Source organism: Abramis brama (genome assembly GCF_963993115.1).
Source record: "Abramis brama genome assembly, chromosome: 19".
NCBI classification, from domain to species: Eukaryota; Metazoa; Chordata; class Actinopteri; order Cypriniformes; family Leuciscidae; genus Abramis; species Abramis brama.
The window spans coordinates 24,192,250-24,209,362 of NC_139981.1; the positions used below are offsets into that span (position 1 = coordinate 24,192,250).

At 35.4% G+C, this 17,113-nt stretch overlaps 1 protein-coding gene across 2 annotated transcripts in view; it reads right to left on the minus strand.

Moving 5' to 3' along the window:
• rmdn2 (regulator of microtubule dynamics 2) overlaps positions 1-17,113 on the minus strand; it is a 45,508-nt gene that overhangs the window by 15,845 nt on the left and 12,550 nt on the right. For both annotated transcript variants that reach the window (XM_084093836.1, XM_084093835.1), the window contains exons 5-6: positions 13,657-13,759; positions 11,507-11,567 (exon numbers count right to left, since the gene is read on the minus strand). In XM_084093836.1, coding sequence (XP_083949962.1) covers positions 11,507-11,567; positions 13,657-13,759 — 164 coding nt within the window. The remainder of the gene's footprint in view (positions 1-11,506; positions 11,568-13,656; positions 13,760-17,113) is intronic.

A 17,113-nucleotide genomic window follows, 5' to 3' on the forward strand; every position in this document is an offset into this window, starting at 1 on the left:
CATTGATGAAGTCAAGATTGTGCCGTACTGAATAGCTTTAGCCACAGGCCATGGACCACACACAGTCAGTTCACTGACCATCTGAACATCTCAATCTAGCAAGATTTAATCTGATTGGCTGACTTTGTGCAACTTTCAAGAGAAAGGCCATACAGTTTATTTTTTTATGTATAACTAGAAACCAAATCAGATTTACTAAGGCAGAATCAATGAGAAGAGAAATTTAAAGTTTGCAGGCTATTTGTGTACTTAACAGCAAGTAAACTAGATATGCACAAACAAAATAGCAAATTCTGCTTTGTTCTCCAAGTTATGTCTATGTCATCCAAATGTAAGAAGTATACATTATTATAGAAAGCCTATACACAGTTTCTGCTAAACGGCATGTAAAAAATGTAATGAACTCACTCTATGCGTTGCTCAAACAGTGAAAGTGGGCAGTTCTGGGACTGAAAAAGCTGAAATGTTTTGTTCAAATTTTTCTAATTCTTTCAAATTCTGACTGTGTACCATCAGTTTATCTGTTTAGGAAAGAGGATGACTGAGAATGAATATTGCATCACCTTGTTGAGGAGCTAGTTCTCTTAACTTGGCATCGCTGCAGGCCAGACAGTTTAAGAACATATTTCACAAACTTCCTCCCAAAGTAAACTAAAACTTGGGCAAGTCTTAGCAATTTCTCTGTCTGGCTATTGGCTACTGTGACACAATGGTGCAAAGAAGGACTGTTAAAGTAAACGGGAGGGGGGAGGGGGAGGGGGGGGGGGAACTTTAAGTATCACGGATAATGTAATCCCATTTACATTTTGAGATTAATATCAACTAAGATTAATAAATGCTGTAGAAGTACTGTGCATTCTTAGTCCATGTTAACTAACGTAGTTAACTAATGTTGACAAACTAAACCCTATTGTAAAGTGGTTTTACACTTTATCGTTTTCAACTAAAAATGGAAAACTTTTTTTTGCGTTTTGGCCGTTCATTTACACGATGACGGCGTTTTGGGGACCTGAAAACACAAACTTTTGAAAACGGGATTCAAAGTGTACGTTTTTTAAAACGTTACCGTTTCTGCGTAAACTACAAAAACATGAATTTGTGAAAACGGTGACGTCACTGTACTGGCCTGGAATGCATAATAAAGCGTATTTAGTTGTTTTCACGGACAATGTTGTCGTCTGTGCGTGGAAAACGCAAAGAAAAAAAACTTTCCGTTTTCAGTACACCGCTGTCATGTAAAAGTACCCTTTACTGTTGTAAAAATTACTGTGTAATTATAGATTTAAATGCTGAGTAATATAAAAAATGTGTACTTACTATAGGGTTAGGATTATTTATGTGTAATTATGCAAAATGTATAGTTATTACTATAGTAACTATGTGTAACATATAACAGGGGCACTGTAAAACTGTTACATATCCCTGGATCACAAATATTGTCTTATGTTGCACGGGTATATTTGTGGCAATAGCCAACAATACATTGTATGGGTCAAAATGATCGATTTTTCTTTTATGCCAAAAATCATTAGGATATTAAGTAAAGATTATGTTCCATGAAGATATTTAGTAAATTTCCTTCCGTAAATATATAAAGTATTTATTTTTGTGAGTGAATGCAGCACAATCGCGAACATAAATAGACAACTTTAAAGGTGATTTTCTCAATGTTTCGATTTTTTTGCACCCTCAGATTCCAGATTTTCAAATGGTTGTATCTCGGCCAAATATTGTCCTATCCTAACAAACCATACATCAATGGAAATCTTAGTTATTTCATAAAATTGACCCATGTGACTGGTTTTGTGGTCCAGGGTCAATTTATTTATAGTATCATGCTATTTGCATAACAACATGCCAACATCGAACTCTTTGTAGTTAGGATGTCGCCTATGTAGAAAGTACACAGTTGGTTTTGGAACAGAGCTAACATGGACATGAAGTTAGAGATCACAACAAATAACTTTTAATGTGTCTAAAGCATGATGAATTGCAAATAAATTTGAAATGAAACAACATAAAGACATACCAGAAGTGATTTATGGAGTTATTCTTGTGCCAATAAAAATGAACGTAGCTTTTCAAGAAACTAATGAAAATATAAATTGAAACTAAATAAATTATCTCTAAAACTGAAAAAGAATAAATCGCAGGCAATTTTTTTTACTTCGTTTTAAATACACTGCATGTTTTGCTAACTATTTCTCATATTTCAATTGCTGATCTGAGCTTACAAATGCGCTTCCAGAGTTTTCATTTACGCTTCTGAAGTTTTCGTTTACGCTCCCTGAGTTTTCGTTCGCCGTTCTGACACATTTCTCTCGTGGGGGCGGGGCTAGTAGCAGTGTGTTCTCATTGGTTACTGAGCTTTTGATTGACAGCTTCGTGACCTGGAAGTGAAGACGTCAGTGGTGTGTTTATGTGTGGATGTGAGCGTCTGTAATCGCAGCTTTCTATTTCATTTTAGTGATATTAAGTTTATATCTGTATTTATTTGCTGCTAGCCTACACTATATTGTTGAGATGATTTCTTATAGAAGGAACAGATGAATGATATTTATCATTAGTCATCGTCACTATATCAGGAGGATACTGGATAACGTTAGCCTACTCGTGGTACTCGTGGTTCATTAATACTATACTAATACTATTTATAATACTGGCTTTTTTTCCGGTGGAGAGGCATTTTAGAGCTCAGTGAGAGCCCATAACATTATACAGCTGTGTTGTCTTGATTTAACTGTTAGCCCAATCATTACATGACTTGTTTATCTACATTCGGTTACAGTCTTCGATTAGATCATATTTCCCCCCAGCCACCCCAAACAACATTGAGCTAGAGTACTGTACAGTATCTGTACTGTATCAGTCAATGACCGATGCCATAGGACCAGAGCGCTGTCAATCACTGCCTGATTCAACTTTGGCAATGTAAAGCCTTTTTACCATGCCAATAAAGCTATTTAAACCTGAATTTCTCTACTGCTGATTAATTTGCGATGCAAAGTTTTTGAAAGAGGAGAGACACGACTTGACCACAGACCACGTCTCTGTTCGTCTCAATTATTTTGAAGTATCGCCCTGGTTGCAATATTTATTCTGATTACTTTTGTGTGATAAAGATGACTGATAAAGCTATTATATGTATCTAGTATGAGTAACAAAATTATTTTTTCTGTGTCCATATTTGACTAATAATAATGAAAAAAAGTGCACTTCATATGAACATTTCTGAGAAAAATGTTTAATCTTTAATAGTCTTTAATAATAATATATGTCCAAATTAAAAACTTAATACATGCAAGTAATTATGACTGAAAATATCCAGCAACTAGGGAATACACATCCATATGTTTATATATAGGGCAATACAGCCATCTACTGGTTGCACAACAGTATTACAGATGATAAATGCTGCTTGACTCCGAGGTAAATTTTTAGTACTGTAAAATCCCTTAAATATATAAGCAGTTTGTATTGTTAGATTATAATACATTTCTTCTCTCATTTTCCAGGGAGTGGAGCAACTTTTCCATAAACAAAATTCTGATGCTGACACAGAGGATGGAATGATAGTACCAGAGATCCACTGTCCCTATCAGACAATAATCTTACTTTGTTCAGACACATCACCTTTGAATGACTGGGATCTTGATCTTCAGACACCTGATTTATTTTAATATAAACTAGCAAATATTTCAATTTCCTCTAGATTAAAACAAACATAGTTCACAAGTACACAAGAGGTTTCACTTTATTCTTATTAATCTATGCTGATCTTGGATTAGCATACCAACATAATACCAGCATATGAATGTTGAGGGGATAGTTCACCCAAAAATACAATTCTCTCTTATTTTGCTCACCCTCATGCTGTCCCAGATGCATTTTACTTTCTTTCTACAGATAAACACGAATTAAGATTGTAAGAAAAGTAATCCATCTCTGCGAGTCCTAAAGACGCTTTAAAAACCACACACAGTGAGCGTGACGGTAATCCATGCGACCTCAGTGGATGAACCAATGCCTTCTGAAGTCAAACAATAGGCCAGATAAGAAAAATACTAATAATATGACTGTTTTAACTATTAAAAATCACTTCTGACCAACTGTCTTACGTACATGGGTTACAATCCACTTGTATTATGGACTCACAGAGATGGATTATTTCCTTAAAAATCTTTGTCTATGTTTATGTCAAGAAGAAAGTCATATACACCTGGGATGGCATGAAGGAGAGTAAATGATGAGAGAATGCTCATGTTTTGGGTGGACTATCCTTGCACTGCTTGTGTCCAGTCACTGCTTTGTTACTTGTACTGCAACAGGAACTGCTCAAAGAATCATTGCAACATTTAAAATGTATATGAATTTTTAAAATGTATTCTGTATTTGTAATTGTGCATTTTGTATAGTAATGTATATCATGAGAATACTGTGCATTACATGTATATTATGCAGTTAATGTTTTGTGGATTCTGGTCTTTCCTGTCACAACATAATTGCATCCAAGACCTTCACTCTGATACTTGTGTATATGCTTTAGTGACAATAAATAATGTAAATTTATTTGAATTCATATTTTCAATTACATTCATTTAACTGGTTGTATAAGTCACAATTGAAATGGTTGATGATTGTTAAAATATATTTACAATTTTAAATGTTAGAAGATGGTGTTAATTAAATTAAATAACTAAATACAATTATCAATTAAAAAAATGGCAACAAGAACATTCTTTGTGTGATATATGTAATGAAATGCCCTTTGAGGTCTGTATCTGACAGCAGGCCACGACTGTAATTTTCATATTGTTTAAATTCCTCTTATTTAAGTGATCATTAATTTTGATGGTGTAAACGTAGGCTATATCATGCTAACAATGAGTAGTGTGATGGCCATGGTTGCCAACCTTGATTACCTGGTTGAAGTTTGACTTTCTTGACGGCTGAATATATCACACACGTTTGCTAATATTCTCTTTAAATTGTAACAGCTGAACCTAATCAGAGCCTAACATGCAAAAGAATCATCAGGAATAAACAAATATTCTCCGAAAACATCGGACACTACAATATTTTAAGTATACAGTACTTTAATTACACCTGAATAGACTGAATAGATCTCTTGTGCTCCTAAAAGCTTCTGCCAACTAAGTAGTAGCAGCAGGTAAATACAGATAAAATTAAAAAACAAACATAACTTAATATCACTAAAATGAAATAGAAAGCTGCGATTACAGACGCTCACATCCACACATAAACACACCACTGACGTCTTCACTTCCAGGTCACGAAGCTGTCAATGAAAAACTCAGTAACCAATGAGAACACACTGCTACTAGCCCCGCCCCCACGAGAGAAATGTGTCAGAACCGCGAACGAAAACTCAGGGAGCGTAAACGAAAACTTCAGAAGCGTAAATGAAAACTCTGGAAGCGCATTTGTAAGTTCAGATCAGTGATTGAAATATGAGAAATAGTTAGCAAAACATGCAGTGTATTAAAAACGAAGGCAAACAATTTGCCTGCGATTTAGGCTATTCTTTTTCAGTTTCAGAGATAATTTATTTAGTTTCAATTTATATTTTCATTAGTTTCTTGAAAAGTTACATTCATTTTTATTGGCACAATAATAATTCCATAGTGATTACTAATAACAACTGCTGGCAGAGAGAGTACAGGTGGGGAGAAGATTGCTCAATGTTCCCGGGGCTAATTCCTTCCCCCTCCTTTCACAGATTGGTTTGTGAAGTGTTTATATTAATTGCTGTCATGTTATGGCAATGTCTAGAGGCCTGAACATTTAACCACAGCTATGCAATAGAAGCCAGTGGCAGAATGTCTGCTGTCACACACCTGACACATTGCCCCAATCTAGGAATCTGGGATTTCCCTCCACAGAGGCATTAAGAATAAACATCCCCAATAATTTACCATAATACTTTGTGAACAAGAAAGTATAAAACAAAATACTGTATGAAATTAATACCAGTAGAAATAAACCAGCAACAGATGTGCTTGCAAGGCAGCGATGTATTGAAATTCTTATTATTTAATCTTCTCCAGAATTGCCCTGCAACAAATTCAGTTCAATTCTCTGAGGCTACTCAGAATGCCGCTGGGTAATACAGACACAAATATGACCAAATTTTGATTCTATCTTTATATCTGTAAATGCAGTCATTGTAAACTACTGCAATATGTAATATACAATACTGTTTAAAGGTTTAGGGTCAGTAAGATGTTTTTAAAAGAAATCAATACTTCTATTCAGCAATGATGCAAATAAATGTATAATTTGACAGTAAATACAGTACAGTCCAAAAGTTTGGAAACATTACTATTTTTAATGTTTTTGAAAGAAGTTTTTTTCTGCTCATCAAGCCTGCATTTATTTGATCAAAAATACGGAAAAAATATGTAATATTGTGATATATTATTACAATTTAAAATAATTGGTTTTCAATTTATTATACTTTAAATTATAATTTATTTCTGTGATGCAAAGCTGAATTTTCAGGATCATTACTCCAGTCTATCACATGATCCTTTAGAAATCATTCTATGATGATTCATTATCAAAGTTGGAAACAGTTCTGCTGCTTAATATTTTTTCATAACCTGTGATATTTTTTTAGGATACTTTGATGAATAAAAAGTAAAAAAAAAAAAAAAAAGCAGCAAATGTTTTAAAAATAGAAATCTTTTGTAACAACAATATACACTACTGGTCAGTAATTTGGGGTCAGTAATTTTTTTCTTTCTTTTTTTGAAATAAATCAATACTTTTATTCAGCAAGGATGTGTTAAATTGATAAAAAGTGATCGTAAAGAAGATTCATATTATTAGAAAATATTTTTTTTATTTTGAATAAATGCAGTTCTTTTTAACCTTTTATTCATCAAATATATTAGGCAGCAGAACTGTTTCCAACACTCATAATAAATCAGAATATTAGAATGATTTCTAAAGGATCATGTGATAGACTGGAGTAATGATGCTGTTTTAAATTATTTTAAATTGTAATAATGTATCACAATATTACATTTTTTTTCTGTATTTTTGATCAAATAAATGCAGGCTTGATGAGCAGAAGAAACTTCTTTCAAAAACATTAAAAATAGTAATGTTTCCAAACTTTTGGCCTGTACTGTACATTTATAAAGTTGCAGAAAAATCTCTATTTTCAAAATTTCCATTCATTAAAGAATCCTTGTAATGTTATTTTGCAAGATTACTTTTTTTTTTTTTTTATTACTATATATTTGATCTAATAAATGCAGCCTTGGTGAGCATAAGAGACTTATGAATCTTACCAACCTCAAACTTTTGAATGGCAGTGTATATTGAATTATGCATCATAAATTGCTTGTGATGTTCCTCATTTTTAAGTCGCTTTGGATATACATATTCTGGGGGTGCGACAATACACTTAGCTCACGAGACAAGACGATACACGATAATATTGGGGTCACGAGAACGAGTAAATATTTTTACATTATTTTTGAGAAATCTTAATTTACGAAATATATGACCAGAAAAATTGTAATTTATTCGAAAGAAAGTCACAAAAATGCAAAACAATGCAGCTGCATTTTTAAACGTTTTAACCACTAATCATCTCGTAAAGAATTCCACGTTTTACTTTCTGAGAATGAATGATCATGTGCAGTAAAAGACTTCTGCACACTCTCATGCTGATATCGCAAGCCATTTTTTAACCTTGAAGAGAAATATTGCCACGTTTTAATATTGCAAGATCTCATTACACTCCTAGCACATGCATTTTCGAACGCATTATTTGTAGCATTTATTTGCATACTAACATGTGAGTGGTACATTCATGCATCTATTTAACCCTTGATAACTTCCTTTGAAGTTCAAAGATGGTGTCACTGTGAACCAAAGTCTAAATCCCGGTACCTACAAATTTATTATTATGCTTTATTATTATTCGCAAGCACTGATATTTCCTTCAGGAAATGCAAATCTAGTTTCATTAAAAACAATTTAATCATTTAATTTCATCATTAGACAATTTAAAGCAGATGAGTTCGAGTTCACTGAAGGACAGAATGCGTCCATAAAATCCATAAAAAATGTTAAAGAAAACAAACAGATGTTTGTTACTCTAATGTAGTTACTCATGCTTAGAACAGGTCGGGGAGGTTTTTGACAGAGAGAATGACACTACAAAACAAAAATGACACTACAAATAAATGTGTGGTTTGGCCATAGGCTGTTTCTGACAGTTGCTTTGAGAACTTTCGGTGAGTTGAAATGTTATATAGACTCATACACACTCATGCATACACAAAAATGCACCACACAGAAAGAAAAAGAAAAAAAAATTCCGAAGAACAGTAAGACTTGTGGCAGCCAGAGGCTTATGTAAGTTTACCCAGCATTTTCCTCAAGGGCAGAGAAATCCCCTGAGCAACTGGCCACAAACAAAGAGGTCTAAAAGTTAAACTGATTCCTTTCACCTCTTGGCTCAGAACAGAATGTTCTCTCTCGTCACCTTGGGCTGAGCATTCAGTAAAGTCTCAATGACAAGAGCTGCCATTGCCATTCAAGGTCAAACTGCCACTCTGTGTACGAGGAAAACCAGCTATGACGTGAAATTGAAGGATACATTTCGCTTTTAAACCGTGAGATACTGACAGAAACCTTCAGCTCAGGGAATCTGACAAAATAAATGTCAAACCCCATAAACTGAACTAATTGCACATAAAAAGAAGAGCAAGACGGACACAAACTCTGCATTGCATCAGGACTTTCGTATACAGGTTAAAAAAAAATAGGAGGAATCATATTTATGGTTTTCGCCTAGTACTTAATAAAAACTATGAAAAAGGGACTTAAGCTATGTCTAGCTACTTAAATTTACTAATTTAAAATGCTCCCCCTTTTTATCATACTGAAATCAAAATAAATATGTAAAAAAGAAAAATAATAAGTTTCACCTTTTGAGGAATGATTTATTTTCACTGGATAATGTATGAACATTTAGTACTTGGGGTTAGTTGTTTGTTCAAATGTCTAATATACAATTGATTACCAGCGTAAATCATTCTGTTCAAAAGATTAGGGTCGATAAGGTTTTATTCAGCAAGAATACAGTAACTTGGTCAAAAAATGACAGTAAAGCCATTTATAATAAACTTTCTATTCATCAAAGAATACTGAAAAATCACACGTCACAATTTCAACAAGAATATTAAGCAGTTTTCAACATTGATACTAATAATAAATGTTTCTTGAGCAGCAAGTATATGAGAGTAATGATGCTGAAAATTCAGCCTCGCCATCACAGAAATAAATTACATTCTAAAATATAACAGAAAACAAATGATTATTTATGTTAAATTAATAATATTATACAATACTACTGTTTTTTTTATACTCTATTTAATTCAAATAAATGCAGCCTTGGTGAGAATAAGAATCTTCAAAAGCACTGAAAAAGCTTTTGAAGAGTAGTGTACAGTGCTATGCATAAGTTTAGACACCCATGCTAAAGTTGACTAAAAAGAGGAATAAAAAAATCATCTTTTGGAAATTGAACTTAATGCCTTAATTAAAAAAAATAGGAAAAATCCAACCTTTAAGGACACCAATTTTCTTTGTGAATGAATAATGTATCGTAAATAAATAAATGTTCTTCCTTAAAATACAGGGTGCATAAGTCTGGACACCCCTCTGTTAAATTCCCATAGAGGCAGGCAGATTTTTATTTTTAAAGGCCAGTTACTTCATGGATCCAGGATACTATGCATCCTGATAAAGTTCCCTTGGCCTTTGGAATTAAAATAGCCCCACATCATCACATAGCCTTCACCATACCTAGAGATTGGCATGGTTTTATTTCAGTTAGCCTAATAGCTGGTTTGATTTGCATTGAGAGATGATCTTATGGAAAGTACTCCATGCCAATCTCTAGGTATGGTGAATACCTATCTTAGAATCTTAGAGTTACACCTACCAATTACGTAATCGCCACGGACCAATGGTGGTATGAAGGCGTTTGCCAACCGGAGAAAACTTGTCCAGAAGCTCCCTAAACAAACTCCAAACGAACTTCGTTTTGGCTTGATTTTGTATGAAATTACATCACACCAGTTCGTTCTTCGATTACACTTGAAGTATATCGGGGCCTTTACTGCAGTCTTCAGGATCACATAATCCTTCTGTTTTATTTTTATTTGGTGCGCAAGACACATTTTTGATATCATCAATGTTGAAAAACAACCCCATACTTGAGTAGTGTGTAAACACTAATTATGGAATAAAAGCACAGAAATTTCAAGCAACTGCAATTAAGTAGGTGAGTGTGTCATGTCAGCTTGGGGCTGTCTTTGCACGTGTTTACATTCCTGGGGTGTGGTGATGCTATCAAGAGAGTTTTGTAAGATGAGTATATCCAGAGGGACAGGCCTGAAAATCACCTCCGGTGCAGGACACCCACATACAAGCACACCCACATATATATTCAGATACCCACAAACACACACAGGAGCCCAGGTGCTAAAAACAAGTATGTAAATATGTTTCACTTACGAGGGACAGATTTGCAAACCTCTCGAATCCAACGTGAGTACATTGAAATTGTTGAGGGGGGGAAAGGGCCATAGAATTGGCACAGTAAAGTCTACACTACGCAAAAAGTTGTCAGTAAGAGGTACGGGAAGCGCTGGGAATTAATACTTTTAAATAGGTGGATGAAAGCCCCAAAAAAACAAAAAACATATCAAACCACAGGCACTAGAGTCACAACAGATGGGAAAAAAACAAGTTTAAAGTTTAAAGTTTCTAGTACGGCTGCAACGATTACTCAATAAAACGCTATTATATTATCGATAAAGAAAATAATTTGACTAATGAAATGAATTTGATTAATGATTAGTCGCATCTCCGTGCAGTGCCCGGGAAACCATCAGCCAATCACGCCGCTTTACATGACTAAATTGCTATGGACAAAATGCATTATGGAAAATAGCGGAAGGCAGAGAGTGAGCTGCAGTGGTGAAGGTCCATGATCCAAGTTGTCTGAAACATGCTCACTGCAGAGCCAGTGGGTGGAGCTTGACGTCCAGCTCCCCTTCACTGGATGTAATAGGTCGATCTAGAGTCCAACCATATCCATATTGCTAAATATAACTCCACCCATTATGTCCAGAGAGGGGGAGATGGACGTCATTTGGCTATATAGTAAGCACCACTTAAAAAACAGTGCCACTGAGCAATTATGTCAACACCGGCATGAATTGCCTAATGACAATAAAGATTACCATTAATTGTTTTTCATACATACAGCTACATATTGTTCACCCTTCTCATTTTTTTTTCCAAAATGTTCTTGTTTGAGAATTCATAAATTGATAACTCATACCGCAAATTGAACACTCATACTGCTACAAAAATTCTTCAATCACCCAGTTGTAAAATTAGTATGAAAAAAATGCCTAATTGGACAACAAATGAATTCAATACATGAACTCACCACTGATGACCTTCTGCACACAGTGGATTGATGGATATTGCCTCTTCACCAACTTTTTTTCCTGAAATGAAAAAAATCAAACAAAATAAACACTCCAGCAGCATCCGATCTGTTATCACTCCTATAGCCTAAATAAAACTAAATTCAAAGGTTCCTTTTGCAGAAGATGATCACACACCTGCTCATAGATGGACTAACAAGACATACATACAGTACTTCCTCTAGAGCAGGGGTGTCCAAACTCAGTCCTGGAGGGCCACTGTCCTGCAGAGTTTAGCTCCAACCCCAGTTAAACACACCTGAACCAGATAATCAGACCTTGATTCGTAGGTCTGAAAAACGGGACAGACCTGGGTCGTAAAAAACGGCACTCTTTGTGTGATATTGATAAACTATATTATGACTGTAAAAGACATCCAGAGTTTATTTTGCCCCCTTATCTTGAATATTGGGGACATTCTAAATGCATTTTAGGTAAGTCATGAAATTACCAAAAAGTACCAATAAATTACGTAACTGGTATGTCGTGCTGGGAAGGATTTACATGTAGGTATGATGTTCATTCTATTCATTCGGATCAGTGTCCATATGTTCATTTACAGTTCATGTTAGTGTTGTGTGTTTACCATCATGGTAAATGTAGTTTCAGTAGTTTCCACAATACTACTTTGTTTTCATTTATTTTGTTATTTTCTATATTTTTGATGACTGTGGTCATCATATCAAATTATTAACTTTTTTGAATTAGCAAATACTTGTTTGGGGCTGCTAAAAATAGCCTTACCTTATACTGTTATTCATCATTCTTAGTGATATTCTAACAATTTATTAGACTGGGTAAACCCAGCAGTCTGCCGGCGATTTGATTTCGCCCTGCAGCTCAGGCTGGAAACCTGTACATTCTTCTATACTGCTTCCGTTACAAATCTGTGGGGACCAATCACAAACTGGCTTATCCACCTGGCACGCTATTGGCGGGTTTAATCCAATCCAATTCATTTAAACCTCTCGATGATGCTCAATGGATTCTTTAGTTTAGCAAACATATCACTCGAGTGGGTGTAAATACCACTCACTTTCATGTTTTTTTTTTTTTGCACAACCTGCAAAAATCGCCATTGCTGCTTCTGCAAACCGCTGATCAATGCTCCAAACCAACACGTTTGGTTACACATTTCCTGCCTGGAGTTTTCGCTGCAAAGTACGTCACCCGGACCATTGGTCTGATTGGTTGAAGGACTATCCAATTGCGTACAGAGTCATTTGAACTATGCCCGTTGATCACGCCTCTTGTGCAGTAGAAAATACAGAGCACACTCCCCAGACCAATGTTCAGTCTTAAAAGATTGAGCTTGGTCTGGTGATAGCCAGACTAACAATTTATGTTTATGTTAAGTAAAGTGGGATAGTACTTGTGTGTTTGTCACAATGGCCAAACCAGTGGAGAACCACTGTGTTATGCAACTGAGGACAGGCATCCGAATGCAAGATAACATGACAGCGTTTATTGCATTTCCTCATCAATGCAAGTCATTTATGATGTAGGATAAATAAGTCACAGTGGCTTTCTCTGATTGCAGGAACTTCCATTTTTAGTACAGATATTTTGCAGATTTTAGTACATGTTTTATGCGGTATTCCAAATGTGTGCACAAGTTAAATTCGCAACTTCGGATGGAAACATAGCTAATGAAGCTTTCATACAGAGAAGTGACTGGAGAACAGCAATTAAAGACACAATAGAAAAGAAGGATCAGAAACTGAACTAGTTCATCCTGTCCCTCCATACACACATGGACTGAGTTGATATTGTGTTACATTTAATTAGCAAGGAGAGAAGGACAAACAGGAACAGAAAGCGAATGCAGAGATGGAGAGTGCACCCAAGAGCGTTTTCATGAATAAGTCAAGATGGGTTATAAATTAATTAGTTAATTATTTAACTATTTTAATCTACTTCAATCAAATTATATGCCAAATAATTAATTTACTTAATGAATCAATATTTGCTGAGAAAAGCCACCAAATGTCTCATTTTAATTTTAATTTCAAGTCAACGTTATGTCATATGATTCAGTTCTCAATTCTCAATTCAAACGTCTACAGTGTATATATACATATCAACCCGTAATCATGAAAGCGGTGATTACCGTTTTCAGCGTAGCTCTTCTTCTCTGCAAGGTCCATGGCAAAATCATGTGCATCTGCATAGGCTCTGGACAACCGCCAAAGGTACTGCCACTTCTGATCAAACTGTAAGCACATACATGACGTGTGCGTAACTTTTATTACTAAACCAGAACACTATATTAAAAAGTTTGGTGTCAGTAAGACTTTTTAATGTTTTTGAAAGAAGTCTCTTATGCTCTCCAAGACTGTATTTATTTGTTAAAAAATACAGTAAAAACAGTAATATTGTGGAAATATTTTTTCAAATTAAAAATATAACCGCAAGCAGCGATGACGGGTCTAAGCCCCGGCGCCACCTCCACCCTGCTGGCTTTAGGACAACTGTGCATGGCGGACAATGTGCATTTAAAGCGTGAAAATGTAAAAGAACTACGTCAAAATTGTTTTCAATACACCATATGTACTGCAGCAGCTGGTACCACTACCATGAACCATAACAGCCACATCCATGAGATCATTTAAATGTAGATGCATTTTTATGTTATAGGATGTTAAAGGTCACTTTCAAATGAATGTGAAGTTATCATTTGCAGCTCAAGTCCATAGGTATTTATCTTAAAGTATTTTATATATTTTTTTATTAATTTTATTATTAAACTAATTATATAAAACTATGTTGTCAGTGCACTTCAAATAAACTGGTTATATCTGGTTCTAAGAAATCTTAGGACTTATCCTGTAATGCAGGCAAAACCACACAGCAATAAAAGGGTTAAACTATAAACCATCAAGAGTGTAAAATAGACTCAACCAATATATACTATATATACTATAGTATATAGTGTATATCAAAATGCAGTAGCTAATAAATGTAATTAATTATGTCTGAAAACAATCGCTGTGTTTACATGAACCCTATCCGAATGTAATCGGACAACTAGCAGAGTTTTAAAAAAAGTCTCATTTAACCTCATCAGAATCAGAATGAATTGGCCAAATACGTTTAAAGCCCCGTATTATGCCCCTTTTCACAAGATGTAAAATAAGTCTCTGATGTCCCCAGAGTGTGTATGTGAAGTTTCAGCTCAAAATACCCAACAGATCATTTTTTACAGCATGTTTAAATTGTCATTTTTTGGGGCACAGAAAAACGCGCTGTTTTAGTGTGTGCCCTTTAAATGCAAATAAGCTGCTGCTGGACGACCCAGGGGGCGGAGCTTCATGAGCTCGCGCTCAGTCTCTCAGGACAATTTCATCTCACGGAATGATGATAATATCAGAAACTCTCAGTAACGGTGTTCATTTCGAGTCGGACAATAATGCCTACAGAGTCAGAGTGCTGTATAGAGATGAAACAGGTATAGTTTAGTAGTTTAATTACGGTTATTATAACGTATTTGTCATCTGCTTGTATGTATCCATTATTTATTAATAGCCTACAAGTCTGCTGTCCGAATGATGATCAAACATATACTGATGAGTTTAATAAAGTTTATTGTACATCACACAAAAGATGAAGCGTCAGTTTTACTTCAGAAAATCACAGTAAGAGCTGAGTAAACACAGTAAGTTATAAGAAGTGCGCAAGTACATAAACGTATTTCGGTAGAGTTGAGGGAGCATTCCTGTGGGCGGAGGTTAGTCAAAAAACGGTTCTAGTGACGTCATTAAAGAAGGAAGTAGAGGGATGTAGTCCAAACGAGCCGTTCGATGTAGGCGACTTCTGTTAAATAAAATATCTCGCTTGGCATTGAACTTTGAGCTTTATAATTTTACAGATATTATTTATGCTCTAACAGCAACATTACACACTAACTAAAGTTTGAAACATGGGATCACGAAGAACGGGACCTTTAAAATTTCATTCGGATTGTAAGCGGTGGTTTAAACCTTTAGTAATCCGATCAAGATTATGTAAACACTTGATAGGATTGGATCTGAAACTGGGAAAGTACTGTGCATGTGCAATGACGTAGAAATGGTGTAATGATGTATGATGCAAGGAACGAGCTGTTGTTGTTGAATGAAGTGTTATAAATAGGGATGTCCCGATCCGATCACGTGATCGGAAATCGGGCCCGATCGCGTGTTTTCAGACTCGATCGGAATCGGACGTTACCTCCCGATCAGGACTCGGATATATATGTATTTATATTCTCATTATTTTTTAACACCTCTATTATGCTGTGACACAGAGTTACGGCGGTTTCACACTGCACGCGTTATTAGAGCGTAAGCAGCGCAGGAGCAGTGCATATGGTGAGCAGGAGCAGGACACGCGCGTTTTGCTTTCACACTGGCAGCGTTTGTCACGCGCGGCTGAACCGCGGGTTGTGGACAGACAGAGTCTATAATGGATAAGTTGGCATTGCTTTTTTTCGTTGTCAAATACATTTAAGAGAAAAGACTTGTCAAGAAGCTTATTTTATTAATAATTTCATTTATATAACTTTTGGTTCATCTTTGTTTTTATTGTTATGGCAACAAGTTTGTTTTTGGACATTTGTTTTCTTTTTAAATTGCTGTTGGTCATTTGATTGACTGTTTAAAACACAATAGATATCAGCAATGCACTTTTTGGATAAAACTGCGGTGTATTTTGGCCATGATCAATGTATTGTCACTTTAATTCAGCAAAAGCGGCGCAGCAAAAATAGACTCGGCGCCGAAACGATCGCGGCACTGCTGCTCCTGCTCTGCTCCTGCTGCCGCGCCGCCTCTGCGTGCGGTGTGAATGCTCTTATCTGTTAACATGGGTGGCGAAAAAAATACGCGCTGCACGCTCTGCTAACAGTGCAGTGTGAAACCGGCGTAAGAGTTAGGAGTGCAGTTCCTAAAAGCACATTACTGGCTTTGCAAACACTGTGGCACTTTTATTTTTTTATTGTTTACATGCCTACCGGATATTTTAAGTTGAGGTGCTATTTGTTTATATATTAGACTTTTTTTTAATATTTACTGTTGCACTAAAGTCCAAAAGTGAAGAATTTATTTATTACTTGATTGTTCAAGCTACCTCACAGAAGTGCTCTGTTTGTTAACAGAGTTGTTGAATGTTAAAATAAGGTGGATTAAATAAAAAATAAGGAACATCCTGGATCTGTTTTTTTCGCTCTTCTTTATTCTTTTTTTTTTTGCATTATAGAAGTATCGGATCGGGACTCGGTATCGGCAGATACTTAAAATCAAATGACTCGGACTCAGACTCGAGGGCAAAAAAACCTGATCGGGACATCCCTAGTTATAAATGATTGTTGTGTCATTCTAAAATTCTCCTTCTATTCGTCATCTCCATCCCGAAATCAAAGAAAATGAGTAATTTAGGAGAATAGTATGTGCAAACAGTGGGGAAACTGTATGTTCATGCAATGTGCGCATTTCATAAAAATCAATTTCGATTTGAAGCTTGTGACATATAAACGGCCACATCAATCCGATCACTTTATTTAGAGTTCATGTCAACCGAATCCTATGTTC